The following is a 25,407-nucleotide window of genomic DNA, read 5'->3' as shown; positions in this document are numbered from 1 at the left end:
ATGGGGAAAGACTTGAATGAACTGATGCTGAGTGAAGTGAGCAGAACCAGGAAAACATTGTATATAGTAACAATAACATTGTGAGATGGCTGAGTTTATTACACTTAGCTCTTCTGAGCATGGAGTAATCCAAGACAACTCCAAAAGACTAATGATGGAAAATGCTATCCACATTCAGAGAAAGAACTGTGGACTCTGAATGCAGATGGAAGCATATTATATTCTCTCTTTTTTGTTTTTTCTTTCTTGTGGTTTTCTCTTTTGCTCTGATTCTTCTTTCACAACATGATTAATGTGGAAATATGTTTAATATGATTGTATATGTAGAGCCTATATTAGACTGCATGCCATTTTGGGGAGAGGAAAAGATAAGGAAAGAGAAACTTTAGAACTCAAAATCTTATAAAAGTGAATGTGGAAAACTAAAAATAAATAAGTAAATAAACTTTAAAAAAAGACCCAAGGGTATTTCAAAATGAATCCAGCAAGTCACTGGCAGCAGGAATGGACCCTGATGGAATCTAAGACCTACTAAAGTAAACATGAGGCACTGATACCACCTTTCATTTTTGGATCTCATTTAGTATTTAAGACCTAGTCTCTTAGCACTGAAAACACAAAATCAGAATGTTAAAATTATGTATATTTTTATTTCCTTTGTCTCTATTACACAAGAGAACCAAACTCTGCAAAAAACACAAACAGCACCAGTGTTACCATCTTTTCTCCTCAGAAATGTCCAGCTAAAGCTAAAACTTTAAAAAACCCTAAATTCCCATCATATCCCAATTATCCTTGGGTATGGGGTTCAGCACCAGGGCTATACCAGGGCTATATGCCCTGAGTGAAGATCTAGCTTCAGTCTACTGCTACCTCAAGAATACCAAGAGCTGGGATAGGAAAGAAGGATGAGCCTCTCTAGACAAGAACTGCTTATTCTAAGCTTCACCTACTTTTTAGGGGTAAATTTTAAAAATAAAAATAAATCTTCAGGCAAGACAGGGAAAAGGTAGACAATTTTATAGGGGCAGTGAATGGCCTAACCTACATTAATTTGGGGAATTAACCCATTGGTGCCAGGAAGACAAATTGAAGTTTTCTTTCAGATTCCCCATTGTACTTACTATTCAGTGCTAGAAAGGATCTGTCTGTCTCTAAGGGTAGCTTGACTCACCTTCCCCAGAAGGTTATTGATTTTTTCAGTTAAATGGCCATATGTTCTTCCCATTTTGTTAGCACTGTGTTCAGTAAATCCAACAGGTGGAGTTCCAACCTTCACCCTAAGAGATCTATTCTGCTAATTATACAAGTACTTTCCCACTCTGTACAAATTATATTCGATATCTCTATTTACAAGGGGCATACTGCTGTTTCTCTAGTCTCCCTTTATGTAATAAGCAGCTTAAAAAAATTAACACTGTCATCCTTCTGGGCTAAACTTTCAACTCCTTAGGAAAGTAACTTTATACTTCAAACTATTTGCTGTTGTATTCTCTGTGAAATGTGATGGTTGTTCCCTTCTAAAAGTTTTGCCCCTCTATCCTGTCTCTCACCCTAGATCTGTCAATGAACTTGGTCTCCTTTGCTTTTCTTTCCCTACAAAGTCAACTGAGTCATATACGATCCTGGGTTTGAAGAATTAACCAAATTGGGAACTGAGGTATGGATTCAACCTGCTGTCAGAAAGCCATTCTCATCATCTACCTCTCTACTCCAGATGTAATCACTTGGGGTAGGGATGAAAGACTGCTTTGGCTCACTATTTCCCCACACAATCATCCACCCCCATCTCCTTCTCTCCCTGCCATCAGGGGACTCCAGATTGGGACAACAAAATAGGCAGGTTGACAGATACTAAAAGGAATGTCTAGGGAAAACTAAGTTTGCTCAGAAATACAAGGAAGTTTTCATTGGTTCAGGTATTGTTCCCATACACTGCTTGCAACTTTGAAATGATATATAAAGAGTGATACTATTGGCCCATTATGGAAGAGAACAAGGGCCCAAGGGAAATGGGGGCAGTTAGACAGCAGAGGTTTCTTCCCTCTGTGTGGGATCCTTGGTGGAGAGGCTGCCAGAGATATTGTCAGACTCTAGCAGTTCCACAATACTGTAGGGTGAACAGTCTTCCAGACCAAGCTTGCTGCAGAGCCAACCACAAAAACCCTTCTCCATGTCCCGGGCAGCCAGCCACCATGCTCCCCAAGACCACGAGAGCTGGACCACAGCAGCATAGAGACCCAGAGAAGAGGCCACAGCCATGATGAGGACTGGATAAAAGAGAATGAGGCAGGGACAGCAGGAGATCTTGTGCCAAAAGGTCCTCTCTTCATTGTACACCAGGAAAATATTGTACCAAGTGATGGTACCATAGTAGAAAGAAACAATGAAAGAAAGGACAAAAATCACAGGCAGGCAGATTACTGTCCACAAGACCACATGGGGACCTCGGTCTGCTCCTATTTGGCAGGCCTTCTTTCCCTCTGGTGCAGCATCATTTGCTAATTCCTTGGACTTTGTCAATTCCTGCAGCTCCTTCTCTGTTAAAGTGACATGGATGTCTACCATCTGACCCTTTTTCTTCCCCCGAGTGATAGTGCCTGTTAGTGTGACATAGCGGCTATCTTGGGGCATGTTCCACAAACCTGCAGAAGTAAGAGAGGAAGAAATCAAGGTCAGAATCATGGAATTTTCATCACATCATTGCTACATCTCAGATGGAAGTTTCTCAAGACCTATCATTTCATTGCCACTTGTGAAACAGTTGGCTTGCTCAAGCTGATCGTGGGATCTTTTTTACGTGTATGGGAAGAACATTTGCCAAAACTGAAATTCATTACCTTTGGTAAGAGCTTAAATTCATGAAGTAGTTCAATTACTGAGTAAATTCATCATCATAAAATATAGCATGGTATATGCTCTACTTTGTAAACTTTAAAAGCATTATAGAAAAGTGAGTTATTATTATTGGGAGGCAGCATGTGGGAAAAGCATACTGTTAGAAGTAGATGACATTGACTACTTGTGGGCCTCAAGCAGCCAATTAGTCTCCTTGAGCCTCCATTTACTCATCCACAAGGATAAGGACTAGACCTGTGATTCCACTCATATATGAAAGTCCTGGAGGAGCAAATACTGTCTGTTAATGCAGGTCAGCATTTTCTCTGCAACTTAGTCTTGGAGAACTGAGACTTAAAAAGTCATCCACAAAACTGAGAAGTTAGGTTACATTGTCCCAATGGGGTCACATATCTCACTGCTGCATAGAGTAGGGATAATGACTCTTCCAGGGTGATTTTGAGAAAAGTGGCACATATATTTTTTAAATTAATTAATTTTTAGTTTTCAATATTCACTTTTATAAGATTTTGAGTTCTACATTTTTCCTCTTCCTTTCCCTCCCTCCTCCCTAAGACAGCATGCAATCTGATATAGGTTATACATGAACAATCATATTAAACATATTTCTACCTTAGTCATGTTGTAAAGAATCAGAATCCAAAGGAAACTCACTTTAAAAAAACAAAAAGAGAGAAAATAGTATGCTTTGATCTTCATTCAGACCTCATAGTTCTTTCTCTGGATGTGGATAACATTTTCCATCATGGGCCTTTTGGAACTGGCTTAGATCATTGTATTGCTGAGAAGAACTTAGTCTATCAATGTTGGTCATCACAAAATGTTGTTACTGTATACAGTGTTCTCTCATTTCTGCTCACTTCACTCAACATTAGTTCATGGAAGTCTTTCCAGGTTTTTCTGAAGTCTGTGTATTCATCATTTCTTATAGAACAATAATATGCCATTCCATTCATATACTACAACTTGTTCAGCCATTCCTCAGTTTATGCACATCCCCTTGATTTCTAATTCTTGGCAGCCACAAAAAGACCTGGTATAAATATTTTTGTACATGTGGGTCCTTTTCTCTTTTTTATGATTTCTTTGGGATATAGGTCTAGTAGTGGTATGGCTGGATCAAAGGGAAGATGCAGTTTTGTAACCCTTGGCACATAGTTCCAAATTTCTTTCCAGAATCATTGGATCAGTTCACAATTCCACTAACAATGCATTATTGTTTCCATTTTTCTCACATTTCTCCAACATTTATCATTTTCCCATTTTTTCATCTCTAAGCACTATATGAATATGGACTCCAGAATTTCCACAGTCTGATTTTTCCTTCTAGAGTAGAGTGTGTGTGTGTTCGTCCTTCGTTGCTGAAGAAGACCATGCCATCAGAGAAATGATGAAATGACTTGCACTTGACTGTTTTGAGTGAGGGCGGGCTGTGCAGATCACCAGCCTCACTTCTCCTCCAGAGCCATATGAATCCAGTGACCTGATATTCATTAGGATGACTGGAGATGACCCAGGATGAGGCAACTGGGGTTAAGTGACTTGCCGAAGGTCACACAGCTAGTGAGTGTCAAGTGTCTGAGGTGAGATTTGAACTCAGGTCCTCCTGACTCCTGCACTGGTGCTTTATCCACTGCACCACCTAGCTGTCCCCTAGAGTAGAACCAGCATACTCAAAGAGAGCTGTTTTTGTTTTTGTTTACTTCTGTGTGTATACTTTAACACGTCTAATAATATTAGAAAATCATACAATTTTCATTCATCTATTCATTCAATGACATTTAGATAATCATATAATAACTTTAACAATCATCTACAGAAACAGATAAACAACAATTTAGGAAACAAATAATTAAATAAATATAACACCTAGAAAGACTCTCCCTCCTTCAAACTTGCACAAACATCCATCCTGACAAGCTACCTCTGGTCCAACCTATTTTGTAGGTTCATAACTGCAGCAAACCATTGTTAATGACCCATTCCTTCCATATATGTTTACTTTTAATAGTAATAGTATAAAATTAGATAAAATTAGCCAAAACCAAAGGTATTTCAATCAATCAATAAGTCTTTATAAAGCACTTACTAGTGATTTACTATGCTAAGCAGTGGAAAAAAATGAATTCCCATAGTAAAAAAACGTAACAATAAACTATCTCCTCCATAGAATTCTTGAACACCATTCCATAAACACATATCATTTGAAAGAGTAAACATACCTCAGGAATACATGATGATAGACACATATGTACAAAACTTCTGGAATAGATGCAGAAAAGAAAGGAAGCCTACTTCTGGTCATGTTGTTGGTCTGATCTTACTGGGTCTGCTCCCAATGAAAACAAAACTGATGCAGACCTCTAAGATTAATAATACATGGTTATTAATATGGGGCAATTGTCAGAGGACATGATCAGATATTTTCCTAAGGAGGAAATACATTTACTAACATGAAAAGAAGCTTAATTCTCTAGTGCCCAGATAAATATAATTTAACAACCTTAAGGTACAACTTCATACCCACTAAAAAAAAAAAAAAAGATAGGGGGGAAATGATAAATGTTCTATGTCTCATAAATTGCCTATGATTTATAGATGATAACATCATTCACAAAAGGAGATATTTTAACTACTTCATTGCTAATACTTATACCTGGGCCTTACTGTCTGTTCAACTGTTGCACCCTTAGATTTTCAGTCTTTTTCATTAGCTGAATGCTTTTATATGTTATCACCCCCAATTAAAGTGTGAGTCCCTTCAATGCAAGGAATGAATTTTCTCTTTGTATTTTCAGGACTTAGCATGATGCTTGGTAAGTGATTAATAAATGTTCAATCATTCACTTTTTTTTTTCATGCCTTGTTGCTACTACAGTGTTTTCTTTTTTTAAAGACCAAGTTTATTTAAGCTCCACCAGATAAGGTAGACTCTTACGGAGCTGAAGCATTTGTGACATTTGTATTGATAAATGGGTCACACTGAATCTCAACTAGGTTGAGTCTCAGCCTACTGCAACGTTTTCTAAAAGTGATGTTGACTAGGAGTGGCAAGAATGAACATTCCTATTTAACAACAATTTTTGATGGAAATGCATTTGGTGTTTTTATAGTTTATATAATACAGAGTTTCAAATATATACTTTAACCTAACATGGAAATGACCCTCTTTTTTTGTATTAAAAAAATTTTTCAGCACAAATACCATGCATGTTTTATTGAAGGATTCTATTCATCTAGTAGTATGATGCTAAAGTCTTTTTTTATCTTATTAATGTAGTTTATTATTTTCATTTCCTGTTATTTAATCACTCTAAAATTTGATGTATAAATCCTTCTTGATCACAGTATATAATTTTTTGTGTACTGTTATGTTCTATTTGGAAGTATTTATTTTCCTCTTTTTGTGAATTGATACTCATTAATTATATTGATCTTTTCCAGCTTTGACTTCAGGGGTCAAAACTGCCAAGGTATTCCATAAGTCTTTGTAGAGTTTAAAGATTTCATAATTTAAAGCTCACCAATAGCTTAGTAATAACAGTTCCTAATAATTTAGCATTTCCCTTATGGAATGAACTGGGTAACCTACCATCTTTATGTTTTAAAGCAGCCTATTAAGCAAATGAGTTAATTATTCTTTAACATTTTAGTAGAAAATACTTAGGAACATATCTGGACCCACTATTTTAGGGTTTTTTTCTTTCTTTATTCATATGCTGTTTAACTGATTTTATAGATATGCAAGCTTTTAAAACTTGGTCTTCCCTTTTGTTGAAGACAGAAATTTAATTGTACTATATAGTAAGACTGCTATTGGTTATTTGTACGACATTTTAATGATTGATTTTCCAATGTATCTATTTTTTCATTATTCTTGATTTAAAAAAAAACCCCAGTATATCTTAATTATAGTTTTATTTCTTCCTGTGATTTTCTGCTTTCTTCTAATTCTTTTTTGTTTTTGGACTTGCAATTTTCTTAAAATAGCTCATTATTACTTAATATTTTTTGATGTCTTGCTTATACATTTGAAGTTATCTCTCAAGATATCTTGTGTGGCTCCTTTTTCCACCTTTATTGCTTCAAAAACTCTAGATGATTCAGTTGCTGCTTTAGTAATTTTAAAATTTTCCAACAAAATTTGAGGGTTTTTTTGTAGCTGTCTTCCTCCTCATAACGTAAAGTGCTTTAAGTTTATTAGTGTCTCAAGTTTTTTATTAATTAATTTTTAGTTTTCAACATTCATTTCCACAAGATTTAAGTTCCAAATTTTCTCCACATATCTCCCCTCCGCCCGCCCCAAGACAGCATGCATTTTGATTACTCCTTTCCACAATCTGTCCTCCCTTCTATCACACTCCTCCTTTCTCTCATCCCCTTCCCCTCTATTTTCTCGTAGGGCAAGATAGATTTCTATACCCATTGCCTATATGTCTTATTTCTCAGTTGCATGTAAAAACAGTTTTTAACATTGGTTTTTAAAATTTTGAGCTCCAATTTATCTTCTTCCCTCCCTCCCCACCCATCCCCACTGAGAAGGCAAGCAATTCAGTACAGGCTATATATGTGTCATTTTGCAGAAGACTTCCACAATAGTCATGTTGTATAAGACTAACTATATTGCCTTCCATTCTACCCTGTTTCCCCTTTTTTTCTATTCTCTCATTTGACCTTGTCCCTTCCCCAAAGTGTTTACTTCTAATTATTCCCTTCTCCCATTTGCCCTCCTTTCTGTCATAACCCTCACTCCACTTGTCCCCTTGTCCCCTACTTTCTTATAGTATAAGATAGATTTTCATACCAAATTTAATGAGCATGTTATTCCCTCCTTAAGCATATGTGAAGAGAGTAAGCTTCACTTTTCCCCTCTCATCTCCTCCCTTTTCTCCTCCATTGAACAAGATTTTTCTTATCTCTTTTATGAGTGATAGTTTGCCCCATTCAATTTCTCCCTTTCTCCTCCCATTATTTTCCTCTCTCACCCCTTAATTTTGTTTTATTTTTTTATGGATATCATCTCTTCTGATTCAACTCAACTTGTACTCTCTGTCTATATGTGTGTGTGTGTGTGTGTGTGTGTGTGTGTGTGTGTGTGATCCCTCCGCCTACCCAAATACTGAGAAAAGTCTCAAGAGCTACAAATATTATCTTTCCATGTAGGAATGTAAACAGTTCAACTTTAGAAAGTCTTATGATTTCTCTTTCCTGGTTACCTTTTCATGTTCTCTTGATTCTTGTCATATTTTCTCTTCAGTTCTGGTCTTTTCATCGAGAATGCTTGAAAGTCCTCTATATCACTGAATGACCATTTTTTTCCTTGAAGCATTATATTCAGTTTTGCTGGGTATGTGATTCTTGGATTTAATCCCAGTTCCTTTGACTTCTAGAATATCCTATTCCAAGACCTTTGATCCCTTAATGTAGAAGCTGCCAGATCCTGTGTTATCCTGGCTGTATTTCCACAATACTTAAATTGTTTCTTTCTAGCTGCTTGCAATATCTTCTCCTTGACCTGGGAACTCTGAAATTTGGCCACAATGTTCCTAGGAGTTTCTGTTTTTCAGGTCTCTTTCAGGAGGTGATAGGTGGATTCTTTCAATATTTATTTTGTCCTATGGTTCTAGAATATCAGGGCAGTTTTCCTTGATGATTTCATGAAAGATAATGCCTAGGCTCTTTTTTTGATCATGGCTTTCAGGTAGTCCCATAATTTTTAAATTGTCTCTCCTGGATCTGTTTTCCAGTTCAGTTGTTTTTCCATTGAGATGTTTCACATTATTTTCTATTTTTTCAATCTTTTGGTTTTGTTTTGTAACTTCTTGGTTTCTCGTATAATCATTAGCTTCCCTGAATTTCACTCTCATTTTTAAAGAACTATTTTGTTCAGTGAGCTTTTGAACCTCCTTTTTCATTTGGCTAATTCTGCTTTTTAAAGCCTCTTTCTCCTCATTGGCTTTTTGGACCTCTTTTTCCAATTGAGTTAGCCTATTTTTAAAGGTGTTATTTTCCTCAGCATTTTTTGGTTCTCCTTTAGCAAGCTGCTGACTGACTTTTCAAGCTCTTCTATGACCTAAGCTCATTTCATATTCATTTTTTACTTCCTCTGACAGTATGCCTTGTTCTTCCTCATCCAAAAGGATGGGAGGAGATACCTGTTCACCAAGAAAGTAACTTTCTATGGTCTTATTTTTTTTTCCTTTTTGGGGGGCATTTTCCCAGTCAGTAACTTGACTTCTGAATCCTTTGTCAAGAGGAGGGTACTACTGCTTCTCCTCCCTCCAGGACTATGCTCAGGGCTGAGGTTCAGATCAGCTTAATTTCCCTAGGAGCTTTAGGCAGGGGTGGGGTTGCTACTGAGAGCTGAGGTTCGGATCCCCTGCTCAATTTTCCTGGAGTCTTTAAGCTGAGCAGCTCAGACAATGGACGCAGGCTGCTTCCACAGCCACTGTAGCTTCCCACAGCCTACTGCTGCTGCCGCCACTGCTGTTGCCTCTGCCACCACCTCAGGCCAGTGTTGGAGGGACCCTGCTCCCCTTTCGCCCAGCTAGGAAAGCCCTCCCACATTGACCTTTGAATCTTTCTTTGTCATCTGTGGGTTGAGGGATCTGGGACCCTCCCTGCTGGGGATTCTGCCCTGGAGGGCTGCTCTAGTCCTGTTCCTCCCCATGCCATGTGGCCAGGGCTGGGCTCCACTCTGCTCAGCATCCCATGGGATATACCTTTCCTGTTGGCCTTTCAGGTTACCTTTGGCTGAAAATCTCTTTCATTCTGTTGTTCTGTGGATTCTGCTGCCTAGAATCTGTTGAGAGTCATTTTTTACAGGTATTTTGTGGGCTGTTGGAGAAGTGCTAGAGAACATGCATCCTTTTGCTCCGCCATCTTGGTTCTGCCTCCATCATGATTATCTTGTATCACTCTTATTTCTCATTTCAGTTTTTCCTCTTCTTCTCTTTCTTGATTTTCAAAATCCTTTTTGAGTTCTCCCATGGCCTGACACCAATATATATATTTTTCTTGAAAGCTTTGGATGTAGGAGCTTTGACTTTGTTGTCCTTTTCTACTTAAATATTTTGGTCTTCCTTGTCACCAAAGTAAGATTCTATAGTTTGATTCTTTTTCTGTTTTTTTTTTCTCATTTCCCCAATTATTTACTTGAATTTTGAGCTCTTTGTCAAGGTAGTTCTTTCCTTCCAGTGGGGGCATGGGGGTGTATGGTCAACCTCCTGATCCCCCCACAATCTGTGAGCCTAGAGCTCTAGAGACAGTCACTAAGGCTGCCCCTGCTGCTGTGGCTGCTGCAGACTCCTCTGTCCCCTCCACCACCCATGAGTTGGGGCCAGACCACTCTACTCTTTCACACAGATCTGATAGGCTTCTTTCTACTGACCTTCTAATTTGTCCTTGGTGCTTTGGGGTCATGAAGTCTAGAAACCACAACAGGTGCCAGTGAATCAGTTCCCCCCCAAAGCCTGCTCAGGTCCCATATGTGCCTGTGTCTGCTCCCAGCCCAGCATAATAGATGTTTCGTGCCCACTTTTCAGCCTGTCTTGGGCTGGAGTTTTGCTTCACTCCATTAGTCTGTGAGTTCTGCAACTCCAGAATTTATTTAGAGTCATCTTTTACAGGTATTTGACTAGGTTTGGAGGGAGAGCTCTAACAAGTTCCTGCTTTCACTCCATTATCTTGGCTCCACCTTCCACCTGAAGTGTTTTAAATGCCAAAAGAGGATTTTATATGTGGATCTGGAGGTAAGTTGGACCTAGTGCGGATTATTGTATGAGGGCATGGAGTTAACATACTTAGTCTATGCTTTAAGATAATTACTTTGATAGATGAGTGGAAGATGTACTGGAGTGGGGAGAGATTTGAAACAAGAAGATCAACCTGGAAAAGAACTGAGGGCTGGAGGTTTTAAAGGTCACAGAGATAATGAACAGAATCAGGTTTTGCGAGATAGAGGGATAGGTGAATAACAACAGATTATGATCAGATACAGAATTCATGAACATAAAAGTAGAACACTTGTGGATGATGGCAAAACCAAGAGTATGACCACATCTCCATGGTTATGACAATACCTGATGTAGGGTAAGGAAACAGATGATAGGAACTGATCAAATTGGAGGACTGGGAAATGAGGGTGTTGGATGTTGAAGTCCCGTAGTATGATAGTAAGAGCTGAGAAGAAGACTATGAACCAGTCATTGGATCATTGAAAAAGGAAAGAGAATATTTGGGAGGTTAGTAGTTAACAGTTATCAGCATCTTAATTAGGTGATGACTATGAATTGAATGAACCTCAAAGGAGGAGAAGTTCCTGAGTGATGATGATGGAGAGAAAGTCTGGAAGTAGCAATGAGGAAGAAAGAATATATTGCTCTCTCTCTTCCACAACCAGGAGTTTCAGGGATATGGTTAAAAGTAAAATCAATGCTAGAAAGGGTGGCCAGTGAAGCTGTGTCATCAGGAAGGAACTGGGTCTCAGTGAATGCAAGAAGATGGAAAGAGTGAGAAAGCATGTGTGTGAGCTTTGGAAAATCATTCCAGAGAGCACAGTGTAAGGGGCAGATCACTTTAAAGTAGGATGCTGAGGTGGATTGGGTTGAGGTGGATGGAAATAATGAAGCACACAGTAGCGGGGTGATAGAGAATGGGGCTTACAATGACATATACAACGATAGCTATGCATTAAGCATCTCTGGCGTGAGTAGGGTGTGACAGTGAGAATATGCTAATCTTTGAAGAATTTAAGTGAAGTCAGCTCTAAGGGATCTAAGATCAATAGTAATACCATATGGTCAAGGTGAAAGGGCACATATATTTTGAATTGTCACATACACAAACAAAATATCAACATAGAATGTGATGTGCTATCAGACATAAGAACCAATTAGGTAGTTTTAGAATCATAGATGATGTGATCAGGGACTAGAGAGCTGCAAGGGACCTCAGAGACCATGTTGTCCAATCTTCTCATTTTTCAAATGAAAAAACTGATCCATGATGGTTAAGTGACTTCTCCAAGGACACACAGTTGAACATCAGAGTCAGAATTTGCACCCAAGTCCTGCGAATGAATTTTCATAAATGACATGTTTCTTCTATTAACTGTTTTCTGAAAATATACCTTGTAAAGGAGGCCCATTTGGGTGTTTGTTAGGAAGTATCTACTGTGTCAAAATCAAAATTTATCAATTTTTATTGAACAGATCAACCTAGAAGCGGCCACCCTACTTTTTAAAGTATAAATTAGAAAGAATACAAACCCTTTAACACTTCTAAAAGAAATGAACCAACTGGTACAAACTGGTTGATTTCCTAAATGATCATTTTCCCAATGATGGGAAGCCAGTGACCCTAGAGAAACTTACCTTCAGCCATAGGGTGGCCAAGGAACTTGTCCCCCTCCTCCTCTATGGAACGTTCTCCTTCTTCATATTCTTCCAGTTCCTCATCTGTTTTCTCATTTTCTAACCGGTAGACAATAATAGATTCTGGTCGACATTCCTTCTTTTTCTTTTTCCTTCGACCCATTGTGGTTTCTCCATCAAGGGCCAGGGCAGCAGCCATTGCCTTCCTGAGAGATCCATGATGAGGACTTGGTGGCTGACTTTTTTCCTCCACAGGCATAGGTTCCTCCATCTTAGTGTTGATCCAAACTAACTCTTGAGAAGTGTTCGTCCTAAAGGTAAGCTCACAATTAACACATCATACAGTCTCTGCCTATATGGTGTTGAGCAACAGACACCCCATGACCATGTTCAACCTGAAGGAGAAAAAAAAACACTGAATCTATCAATGAGGGAACAAACAGGTTTTAAATACATGAAAGAAAAAAACCCAGAAGATTCAGTTTCTTCAAGACCCAATCCAAGATTTGACACTCCTTGGTACTGTCATATTGGGAAAGGCACAACAATCTTAGTCTACTGGAAATTAACATGTAATGCTTGATCATAGTATATCTGTTACCCAGATTAAATTCTTTTATAATTTTCCTGTCAGGTAAGCATCCAGCTATGACTTACATACCACCAGTCATGGGAACACTTTACCCTGAGGTAACCTATTCTGATTTTTTGATAACTCAGATTGTTAGGAAATTTTCTCTAATGTTGAGCTGAAATTTATTTTCTTGTAATTTTTCATTATAGCTACTTCTGCTTTTGGGGTCCAAAAAGAACTAGTTTGTTTCCTAAGAGCCATTTAAATATTTTAATGAATGAATGAATGAAAAGCAGTTCTTAAGCACTAATGTTCTAGCTACTATGTTAAGCAATGGTTATACAAAAGATAGATGGTGCCTATTCTTAGAGAGTGCACATTCTAAGAGAAGACAACACATATGTGGGAGTGGTCCCTAGGAAAAGATGTTTGGTTTGGGAGGATAGAGGAATGGGAAGTAGAACCACAGGGTAGTTAACTCAAACGGCCTTTCTAGAAGCAAATCACAGAGTTGGTTTGATTACTGTCCCCAGAGCAAGAGATGAAAAAAATGGAAGGTGGATGAGGTAAGAGTAGCTGGATGTGGTGGCATGGCAGGAGAATAACAGGGTCAAATTCCTCCTTGTCAACAATCATGTCCTTATTTTGTGTGTGTTAAATAGCCTATATTTAGATGGATAATTGCTGTATGCCACAATATTCTCATTGAAGGCTTTTTTTTGGTTGTGGTGGGAATACATAGATACATAAATGGTTGCTTTCAGGCAAGGAAGGGATGACTACTCTGATATCTTACTGACATATTTCTATGAAAAGGAGCCTTACACATTAGTACCAGTCAAACTTACTATGAAAAGTGTCCATAACTTTTGACTCAAAGATGAAAATCTGATATTTGTATAGCGTTTTGCAAATAACTGGCATCTACCCATGCACAACATTCACAGAATCACAAAATCTCAGAGCTATATAGTCTTAATTGTACCTGAAGAGAAATCCCCTTTACAATAGCGCCAACAAGTGGTCTTCCAACCTTTGCTTAAAGACTTCCAGGGATTAGGAGTCCATTAGTTCTTGGGCACATCATTCTCCTGTAATGGAGGGGATTTCCTTCTCTATCTTACTTGATATGTTTAATTGTTTTTTCGTCTTAGCTGACTCTTTGTGATCCCATTTGACATTTTCTTTGCAAAGATCCTGGAGCTACTTGCCATTTCCTTCTCCAGCTCATTTTACAGATGAGAAAACTGAAGTAAACAGGGTTAAATTAACTGCTCAGGGTCATGCAGCTAGTAAGTGTCTAAGGCTGAATTTGAACTCAGGAAGATGAGTGCTGTATCCATTGAGCCACCTAGCTGCCTCACCTATGCCTTACAGCTTTTATTATACTATATATCATATAAAATTATATATTATATAATTTAAAATTATATATTATATAAAAGTTCCTTTAGCTTTTATTAACTTCTTTGATTGGGTTGGGAAGAGAACAGCAGAACTGACAGAGCAAACAAGCTAGCCATATTTCTAAGACGAATATCAGTAATGGGAGTTCAATAGTTAATTGCAGGCATCAGAGCATTTTATAGAGACAGCTGTACCTGAGGTCAACAAAGCAGGAGGACATTTTGTCTACTCCCTTCTCCAGCTCAACAATGACAGTGGAACTGGTAGAAGACAACGTACACAGCAAAGAGCAAAGACACATCTGTGGACACCAATGGATGGTCACTCAAAGCAGGAAGCAGCTCCAGAAAGTCTGACCCCTTGCATTAGAGAAGAGTGTTGGCTATTGACTAGAGAAAGAAATGGATCCTAGCAGTCTTGGTGAGCAGCATCCCTAGCAGTGACCCTGCACTGAAAAAACTACTTGAAGACTCTACAAAAAAAGAAGTGACTTACAAGCAGTGTCAGAAGTTATGAGGTAATCTTTTGCCACAACAATACCCTCTATACATGCTTCACTAACATAGTACTTTAAGTTTATGCTTACTCTTCCCATGAATACTATGTATATTTGTGGGAGAGTGATCCCTCAGTTTTTTAGGGGAATGCTTTGTGCCAATTGTTTTTGCATTATAGTAAATGCCTTACCTAAAAGCTAATTAAATTACTGACTGATTGTTAATAGGAAGCACCCTGCTGGTGGCTGTTAAACTTTTTCTTTCTATACTCTTTTTCTTAGTGGTTTTATAGAGTTTTATCACTCATATGAATATATACCACTTATAATCTGTATAGTTTTACATTGTCAGTGTATTATGATTTTGATTTATTCATTTTATGTAACTTCATACGCACACTCACAACATATCCACCATATTTCATTATATTCTTCATATTTGGGGTGTACGTGGAATAGAGGGGGACCAGAACTATAACTTTTTTGGCATAGGAAACTTCCTGTGATACAACTCTCTTTATCAGCACAGATCCATACACATTCTGCATCTTAAAATTTTAGAGATTTGCCTGGAGTACTGAGAAATTAAGTGACTGACCTAGGGTCACACAGCCAATATGTGTCAGAGGCAGGTCTTATGCCCAGTCTTCTTTGCTTCAGAGAAGTTTATTGCTCCCCATCCATTATGCCATGATATTTATCATGCTGTAACTTCTTATACTACAATAATTTTTCATGATTTTAATACAACACAATCTTAAACCATTCTTTAATCACTGAAAAAAATGGATGATTTCCTTTTTTTTGTTGGCTATTCCAAATCTCACTGCTATGAATATTTTATATAGATCAGGATTTTTTCTGGTAGTTTCTATAATATTGTTGAGGGCCAGGTTGGAGTGTGGTTGACAAGTTCAGGATAGACCTTTGAGGAAACTGTTCTTTGAGACTGTGCTCATTATCATCCAGAATGGCTCTCCATGCCCCCCAGATGTTGCTGTCTCCAGAGATAGATAAGAGCACTACAGAAAATAAGGGATATGTAAAATAGATGCCCTCTAGGCTAACAGTCTTTAAGACAATAAGACTGACCAAACCACTAGGACAGGAGATAAGCAGAATGTCACGTAGACTTGCAGTTTCTGTCTATATCCACCCTGACCCTCAGATCAATAACTGGAGTTGGTCTCTCTTCTCCCACCTCCCGTGTCTTCCTTCTTCACCACATCACCGAGCCGTGTGGGGACGCAGGCCATCCTCTACATAATGCTTTTAGAGTCTACTTCTAGGACAAACTAGCTTTTATTTAATTCTTTAAAATCATGAACGTAAAAACAAATAAAATGAGCATTTACATATACGTAGAATAGAAAAACTTGGAGTTGTGCCTCCAATAAACATCCTTATGTTCTTATTTATTAAGAAAACAAAAGATCAAAATGTTCTGCAAAAGTCAACAGAATATAATAACAATAACTCCCAGCCAGGTACTACAGAACCCACGGGCACATGCCCTGCTCTGTATTCTGTCCCTCTTTTCTTTCTCTATCACTTTTCAGCCTCCCAGGACACCCTGCCTACCCAAGGAAATCTGTTGGTTACAGGGCTCCCACATCACCTCCTATACAGTTTCTTATACCCCATTTTCAACACTTCTCAGATCTAAAGGGCTGAGATTTTTAAGTAGGTCAGAGTAGGTTCTGTAAAGGTATTAGAAACCTGTGTTTTTAGTGGTGATGATAGGAAATCATGGAATTTAAGAAAAAAGTAAGCATAGAAAAAACCTGTTTTCTGTTGCAGGAGGGCTATAGGTAGTTTTGGGGGTATAGGGAAAGCAGACAGCTCTCAAGAAAGCAGGAACAGAATATCATAGGATGATCATTTAAATAAAGCCCAAGGTAGGGAAGAGGAAAGGGAACTAAAAAAGGGAAGAGAGCCCTGAATTGAATGATCTGACAGAACACAGAGCCTTCACTATCCTTAGAATCATAGTGCAGAACCCTTTGTGGGGTTACTTTGAAATCTCCCACTTGTTTGGTCAGATTGGATCTCCAGAGGTCAGTTGATTACTACCCTCAAAAGTCTGACTTAGGATTTCCTAGTACTACAGCTTATGAGTCCCCATAGATATGCTTCCCATTTTAATTAGCTAGTAGATATCAACAAATTTTTAGTGCAGAATATTTACTAAGGTGGCATAGTAAAAACAGTTGATTTAAAATAAATTCCCCTCCAAATTTGGCACACTTTCTCCCAAAAGTACATGTAGGTCAATGGGAAAAGTGGGTTCAAACAGAGTACTATGGTAATGAGGCACGTATATCACATATATTTGTGGCACACATACACACACACAACAAAAGGCATTCACAGCTCTTGGGCACTTGCAGTCTTTTCTTGAGTTCTGATAATGTTTAATATAAAATTTTGGAATAATCTCTTTGTTCTCTCTGAAGTAAACTCAGAGAAAGCCTCTTCCTATGTCAGCAAATGCCAGCCAAGGCTGACTCTACATTCCTTAAGGAGACCTTTAACCTAAGACACTGTATCTTGAATAATGAGACTTTACTTTGTATCTTGTTATCTATAGACACATACTATGTTATGGCATATTAATGGTAAAGAAAATATAGACATCTTAGGTCGTAATTTCAATTGAACATTGTTTACCCTTTCCTGCGTCAGTTATCTGTTTGGGGCAGGAAGCCTGCCACTCACTAGTGGTGGGATTTCCGAGACATATGTTTACCCAGCTTGGAATCTCGAGACCTGACTGACATTGCTTTGTTAACTGTCCTGTCTTACTGAATTTATGATTTGCTTAATTAGGAGAGTTTCTTTCTCATGGCAAAATGTACTTAAGACAGATGATTTCTGTACTAGGTAGTCAGAGTCACCTCTGACTCCATAGCGCTATGTATCTGTTTCTTTATGGGGAATTGATCAATTAATTAATTAAATCATAAAATGTATGCATTCAGCCTGTTGCCTTTCTTTAACCAAGTTTTCAGGTCAACAGTTCATAGTTGACATCACTTTTAGATGCAAGAGTTCACACTCCTTGAAGCTGCACCATTCCTTGGCTGACAATATTGCCATTCATCTGCATCCATCTTTCTCCTCAGTGTGTCTCTCTCTGAAAGAATTTCTCCTTCTTTGGATACTGTGCTGTCTTCCTCAGTGACCCTTCCTTCTTCTTCCTCTTAGTTTTAGTCAGTGTTCTCCATTCTTAACCCTTTTCTCAGCACTCTGGAAACTATTTCCCCATTATAAAGATGGGAAAGACCCATAGGATCACAGATCTGGGGTTGGAAGGGACCTCAAAGAGCACCTAGCTCAACTCTTATATTTGATGAAAATAATTGTCCTAGAATGCAAACTGTTGTTGGACAGATGTTGGGAGTGAAACCTGAGGAAAACTGTAGGCTATAGTATATTTTTTCTCAGGCTCATGATGCACACATAATAGTTCTTTTACTTGCATTGGCACTTTAAGTTCTCAAAAATGCCTGAGAATTTGTTCTTCTGTGAAAATGGAAGCCTCTCTAAAAATCAAGGATAATAATTGTGGTGACTTTTATTTGAGAAGAGAAAGAAAATATCTAACCTCCCAGGCTCAGAAGGGCTCATGACAAAAAGAATAACCAGTCATTTTTCTTCTTCATGTCTAAGGAGAAAAGAACAAGATGGTCTCTGATTGCATATAAAGGAAAGTCTTCCTGACAGGGAGGAGAATACTTAGTCTTTAAAAGGGATAACTGAAGGACATCCACTGAGGGGACTCTAAGAACATGGGGCAAGAATCTCCTCTGGCTGGGATGGTGATTTTGTTTGAATACAGAGAGATGGCCCGAGTGTCTCCTCTGCATTGCTGTCAGCATTCAGACTCTGTGATTCTAAATGAGGAATCCTCCATGATCAGTTGGCAGGGCAAGCATCTGTTCTATCGTGGGGGAAATGCATGGAGTTGGGAGACAGATGGGAGAGCAGCAGCAAAAATGTCTTGGGAAATGAAGTGCAAGTTTTCCTGGTTCAGAGTCATTCCTGGTAGCTGGGTGTCTGAAGGGGAGACACTGGAAGTGTAGCCGCTACTTTGCCCTCTCTCCTGAACAAGGAGTGATTTTGGAGAACTTGTCAAGTCAACAAGCACTTCATAAGTGCTTTTTATATGTCAGAAACTATGCCAAGCACTATAAATACAAAGAAAGGCATAAAGCAGTGTCCTGTTCTCAAGGTGTTTACAGATTAATGGAGGAGACAACATGACAACAATGATGTACAAATAACATACGTGTGTGTGCATATAGAGTATTTAGACATATATCCATATGGCTACATACACACATATGTATGTATACATACGTATAAAAATTGGAGATAATCAACAGAGGGAAGGCAACCAAGTTAAAGAGGACTGGGAAAGGCTTCTTCTAAAAGGTAGGACTTCAGTTGTCTTGAAGGAAGACAGAAGGTAGAGATAAGAGTGAAGAAGATTGCAGATATGGGAGATAGCCTAGAAATAGTAAAGTCAAGTGACTTTTTTCTAATTAAAGTATTTAAATTCCTTTGTGAAGTTGTTACCCTAAAGAGTGATAGCATTATATGAGAAATGACTTATGATTAGAAGCATTGATCTACCTCTCTTCTGGCATCAGTAGAAGCAATGCAGATGGATTGAGGGAGGTGATGACAAATTAAGAGACCATCCCTTCGTTTTCTTCACAATTCATAGATTTACAACCACAAAGTCTTGTGTTATATCACTTCACTAAGAGGAAGAGCTCATTGATATCCATCCTTCACTCTTCCTGTTCTACTTTAAAAGTACATTTTTTTCCAATCTTAGAATCCTTCTATTAAAAAATAAGTGTTTCATTTCAGTAAGCTGTTCACCAGCAGGAGTTATTATTTTATATGCTAAATGAGTTCATTGTTCCATGGCTGTACTTAGGCTTCAGGGCTCCCAGGCCCACATCCCAACATCCTGGCAAAATCCAAAGAGTATGCAGGGATTGCGGGAATCAAATGTGGTAAGCCTTAGGGAACTATTCCAAGAGATAGGGAGTAGCCTAGGTCAAAGACCACATAATGCTCTGTGATTTATAGGGAAAGGTGTTTAAGGTCATCTTTAGAATTAGTTTAGGAACCAAAGGAAAATGAGATTGAGATTTTCTAGTAAGAAACGTATGTATCACCTCTGGTAATTAATCTTTTAATAATCATTAAAAAGAAGGGAAGGCAGAGAAAGGGCAGGGGCTTGCTTGGTGTCTCCAAATTCCATTCCAAGAAACTTTAAAATAATGCTTCAAAATGAATTCTAGAACATCAGAACCAACAGAAGGTATGGGTAAAATAATTTTCCAGCACAAGGTAAGTTCTACAGGAAAGATTGGTCACACCTGGCTAAGAGAAGAGTACAGGCTGCACACACCCAGCCAGCAGCAGACCTTGGGGGCAATTGGCCAGCTTCCAGAACTTTCAGTCTACAGTTAGAAAGGCTGTCAGACAACTGATCAGAAGGAGATTACAGGGGTCCTTTTGCTAGGATTGGATGCAAGACTCTGCTTCATTGCTCATATTCAGATCCATGTTGAAGTCCTGGATACCAGGGTAAGGAGGAATAGTAGTACAGCAGAGCTTGATACCACAGAGGAGTGGCAATCCTGGTCATAGTTCCAGAGTGGAAAAGAGTGCATGTGGTCATTCGCAGGCCAGACCACAGGAGAGTAGTAAACGTAGCTCTTCTTAGATCATATTGCCCCCAGGAAAGATCCAAAACTTATAAACCCCTAGAACTAGTTCTGAAAACAGTTGTGTAAAAAATCTAAAGCTTAGGACAGTGGCCCCTCTGCCCCAAGAGTAGAGTCGAATTTTAACATAAAGTTAAAAGTTAAGAAAAAGGCTAGAAAAATGAAAATATACATACACACATACATACATGTATATGAAAAAGATCCCAAAATGAAAACTCCCAGGAATATTATAGCCAAATTCCAGAGCTGCCAGGTCAAGGAAAAAATATTGCAACCAGCCAAAAAGAAACAGTAATATCATGGGGCCACAGTCAGTATAACATGAGATTTAGCAGTTTCTACATTAAAGGGTTAGAGAACTTGGAATATGATATTCCAGAGGCCAAAAGAGTTAGGATTACAACTAGGAATCACCTATCCAATAATACAATCCTTCAGGGGAAGAATGGATATTCAATGAAATAGAGGACTTTCAAGCATACCTGATGAAAAGAAAAGATCTGAGTAGAAAATCTGATTTTGAAATACAAGATTCAAAAGGAGCATTAAAAGGTAAACAGAAAAGAGAAATCCTAAGGGATTCAATAAGGTTAAAGTGCTTACATTCTTGCATGGGAAAAGTCATTCTTGCAACTCCTAAAAACTTTCTAATTATTCAGACAGTTGGAAGGAGTATACATGGACAGAGGGCACAGTTGTGAGTTGAATATGATAGGATAATTATGTAAGTAAATAAAATTAAGGGGTGAGAAAGAGGAATGCACTGAGAGAAGGGAAAAGGGGAGGTAGAATGGGGTAAATTATCTGGAATAAAAGAAGTGCAAAAGTGATTTTACAGTAGAGGGGAAGTGGCAGGGCAGGAGGCACACTTGAAGCATTTTCTCATTGGAATTGGTTCAAAGAGGGAATAACATACACAGTTTGGTGAGCTCTATTTCCAAATCAATTAAAAAAACAAAAAGGAAAAGAGTTTATATTTTTATAATATTATAGTAGCTCTTTTAGTGGCAGCAAAGAATTGGAAACTAGTGGGATGCCCATCAATTGGAGAATAGCAGGAAAAATTGTAGTATATGATTGTGATAGAATTCTATTATGCTACAAGAAATAACAATCTGTATGCTCTTAGAAAACCCAGGAAAGACTTACATGAACAGATGAAAAGTGAAGTGAGCAAAACCAGGAGAATATTATGCACAGTAACAGCGATGTTGTACAATGATAAACTGGGAATGACGTAGTTATTCTCAGCAATACAATGATGGAAGACAATTCCAAATGACAAAAAATGCTATCCGTCTCCAAAGAAAGAACCGATGGAGTCTGATTGCAGATCAAATCATACTTTTACTTTACTTTCTTTACTTCTTTTGCATTTTTTTGTTTTTTTCTTTTATGACACAACAAACATGGAAATAGACTTTGCATGACTGCACATGTATAATCTATATTAAATTGGCTACCTTCTCAAGGAGGGGGGAGGGAGAGAATTTTGAATTTAAAATTTTGAAAAATGAATGTTAAAAATTGTTTTACATGTATTAGGGAAAATAAAATATCAAATAAAGGACAAAAAAGAAAACATAATCATTAAGAAGTATAATATTTATGAGGAGTAGGGCAGCTAGGTGATGCAATGAATAGAGTGTCAGGTCTGGAGTCTGGAAGACTCATCTTCCTGAATTCAAACCTGGCCTCAGACATTTATTAACTGTGGTAAGTCACTCACCCTGTTTGCCTCAGTTTCCTCATCTATAAAATAAGCTGGAGAAGGAAACAGCAAACCACTCCAGTATATTTGCCAAGAACATCCCAAATGGAGTCACCAAGAGTCAGACACTGAAAGAACTGGACAACAAAAGGGGTTTTGAGGGGCAAAGGTCCTGGAATAAGTTTCGGTCACAAACATTGTTCTGGGATACTCTGGTAATGATGAGGTGCTTGGGTACATGTGCTTGGGCCCTAATTCTAAAATCATATTTCTCTTTAAAAATCACATTTCTCCCTAGCCTCCAAACATTACCCCAGGCAGTTCCTCCCCAAACCAAGGGTACAGCCTGCCCCAGCAGCAACAGTTATCTCCCTTCCTGCTATAGTAGCCAGCTGGCATCTATAGAATTTATTAGTCTAAACCATCTGTGTACTGTCTGAACTGGCTGTGCATTGGGTCATAACGACATTTACTGCTGACTGACCAGTCACATATCCTAGACTTAGACATATCTATACTCCCCTACATTTATCTTGTCTAACAAGATATTGATGAGAACAATCTGGTATTTCTGAGTCAGCCCTGACGGTTGGTTGACTTAGTGACTTCTCAGGCCTAAAAACCACACCTCCATGTAACACCCCCCACCTTGGGCTTTTTCCCCAATGACCTCTGAGTAAAATATCTGTGCAGTAGATACAAAAGTGCATGTTCCTTTAAGAACTGACCACTCCTTAACCACTCCCTAATCCCACCCCAAAATACCTAGTTAGCATATTTGGCACGTGTCCTACAGAATGTTCTATATAAACTTTCCCTGTACCCTTATAAGGTTGCAGGTTCCCTAAGAAGTCTTGCCAGCTGAAAAGCATAATAAATCTTTACCTTGACCTCAACAGTGCTTGAGTTAAGTGAATTTTCCTCCAGGCGACCTGCCCCTGGTACTTCAGTCCTTGTGGGGGTTTCACACCCCTTTTCCAACCCTCATCAGTAAGACAGAGCTCCCAGAGTAGAAACTTTCTATATTTCAATGCAGATCAGCAGCTGGGATCTAAGCATGGTCATTGAGAGTTGCCTGGGGGCACTGTGGAGCAACTTGTCCCCTGTGCATCAGAAAGGCAAGACTCAAGACTTGATCTGAGTTTTCCTGACTCCTAAGCTGGCAGCAATTCACTAGATTTCTCTATCTTTCTTGGTAAGTCTTCATAAGCTGGAAGGGCTTCGAGTAGGATTTTAGTGACAGACTGAAGTCTGCTTTCTGAGGTGTATCACTAGGTTCATTACAAGGTGGTGGATTTTTCAGTCAGTTTCCCAGACCATCTACTAAGTCAGTGAGGGAGATGAGAGAACATTGAACTGCATGATATGGTGAAAAGATGGGTGGACTTGGATTCAGATGTCTCCTCCAGTAATCCCTAGCTGTGAGATGGGGGCAAATCAACCTCTCTCTAAGTTTTAGTTTCTTCATTTGTAAAATAGCAATGATGTCTCTCCCCTTGTGGAGTTTTTGTGAGGATCAAATGAGATAATAAATGTAAAATACTTTTAACAAGTTTTAAAGGATCTGAGAATGTCAGCTGTTATTGCAACATAAAATTGAAACAGTCTTTTCAGAGTGCTTTCCTTGGAGATTTTTTAAAGAGAAGTCCATTTCCTTCTTCAAAGGGCATGAACTGAAATCTAGTAACTACAAAGAAACAGGGAAAAAGTTCTACTACTAATAAATCAGAATGAATAAGACAGAGAAGAGATCAAGATGGGGAGGGGTATGATTGTCCTCTAGGAACTGAAGTCCCAGAGGCTGGGTGGGATCCAATGGTGGAGGGAGCTATGAAATTCTATCTACTAGGCCAGCCAGGTTTCCAACAAACTTTATAAAGCCACACTAAAAATGTGAGTGGTATGCTTTTTATGATTTTTATATTTAATTTTTGTAGAGGTGCTAATATCTTACCTGGGGAAAGAGTTGCCTTCTCAAAAAGAACTGACTCTTTAAAAGATTTTTATTGATATATTTTTGTTGCTGTTTTTATGTTTATATTTCCCCTTGATTTTCACACACACACCCCATATTCCATACAGAGACATAATAACTGACCTTTAAAAAAAGCATTCTTTCTATTCTATTGAGTTACTGACATCCCTTAGACACTTCACATAGCCCTGCCAAATTTTCAAGTAAAGGGATATAGCTTCACCAGATGAGATCCATTTGCAAACCATTACTGTGTTGCATGCACGAAATAAGATGAACAGTCTAAGAAGAGTCAGTATAATACAACACCCGTTTCGACACAAAACACACAGGAGATAGCGAGCTACAGCCTTGTCCATCCCTCTTGCATTCATTACCCAGGCATAGATAAAGAAGCTCCTGCTGCCTGCATCTCACATACTGGCAGAAACTGAAACTCTCCATCGTAATCCCTTTTCAAGAAGAATCTGTTGTCAAGCAGCCGGAGGTGAAACTGGCTCGTCTCGGATACTGCAGAATTCATCATCCTCCCCCTCCTGACTTCCATGACTCTTCCATTATGGTCCAACGTGTAAGCAGATGCAAACGCCAAGGCACCTGTTCTAGCCCTCAGTCTTGCTCTAGCACGTATGAAGACCGGGGGAAGACCCTGGAATTAACCCGTCGCCCCTGCCACCGCCCTCCTTGGCAAATCCTGTTTTTTGTCCCCTGCCCCAATAGTCTGTTGCCCAGAGGACCAGCAAGGACCTAGAAGGGAATGGAAGGGAACAAAAGCCAATCAATTCTAGTCCCAGCTGGTGCGTTCAGGAATGCGTGGATGGTCTTCATCCTAGAGTAACAATGGAAATGGATCTTTTTGTAATTGGGGAAAATGCATCTCATTCCCACAAGGCGCCAAGTCCTTGCCCCGGGCTTTTCCTTTTCTTTTCTCCTTTTGGCACCAACCTTAAAACAAACAAGAAGACAATAAAGCAAAACCGAGCCAGACTTCCTCACCTGAAGCTGCACCTGGATAGAGGGCGGGGAGGGAACGCACGGATTGCAGAAACCACCTCACCTTCCGCCCCAGTGTTCAGAGATCCCTGGTGGTGTCTGGGCAAAGCATAGCGTGAGGGTGGGGCCAACATCCTAGCCGGCTTTGCGGGGCTAGAATCTCTCCTCCCCACAGACATCACATGGTGCGAAAGTGGGTGGCCCGGCGTGGGCAGGGAATGGGTGGTATCCTAGGGTTTTCAGCCCACCCCTAAACTGTTGCATT

General features: G+C 38.9%; 1 protein-coding gene across 2 annotated transcripts; it reads right to left on the bottom strand.

The window, feature by feature from the left end:
- Nucleotides 1–630: 630 nt before the first annotated feature.
- Nucleotides 631–25,321, bottom strand: TMEM169 (transmembrane protein 169). Of its 2 annotated transcripts, none has more exons than XM_072617603.1 (3): nt 25,146–25,321; nt 12,234–12,544; nt 631–2,645 (listed from the first exon to the last, which is right to left on the bottom strand). In XM_072617603.1, exons 1-3 carry the CDS (start codon nt 25,319–25,321, stop codon nt 2,023–2,025), a joined length of 1,110 nt encoding a protein of 369 aa, XP_072473704.1. In that variant the 3' UTR covers nt 631–2,022. The 2 variants fall into 2 exon arrangements, with proteins under 2 accessions (XP_072473704.1, XP_072473705.1); XM_072617604.1 differs by having other exon boundaries at nt 12,234–12,628; nt 25,146–25,239.
- Between the last annotated feature and the right edge of the window lie 86 nt (nt 25,322–25,407).

This window comes from Notamacropus eugenii, chromosome 6 (assembly GCF_028372415.1).
Source record: "Notamacropus eugenii isolate mMacEug1 chromosome 6, mMacEug1.pri_v2, whole genome shotgun sequence".
NCBI lineage: Eukaryota > Metazoa > Chordata > Mammalia > Diprotodontia > Macropodidae > Notamacropus > Notamacropus eugenii.
This window is presented reverse-complemented; position numbering and strand designations above follow the sequence as displayed.

Bases quoted from the DNA above. Each gene is read 5' to 3' on its own strand.
- TMEM169 (XM_072617603.1), bottom strand. From the start codon at position 25,321: ATGTCTGTGGGGAGGAGAGATTCTAGCCCCGCAAAGCCGGCTAGGATG. The intron at 12,545-25,145 runs GTGAGGAAGTCT...GCTTACCTTTAG, and splicing joins CTATCCAGGTGCAGCTTCAG to GACGAACACTTCTCAAGAGT. The intron at 2,646-12,233 runs GTAAGTTTCTCT...TTACTTCTGCAG, and splicing joins TGGCCACCCTATGGCTGAAG to GTTTGTGGAACATGCCCCAA.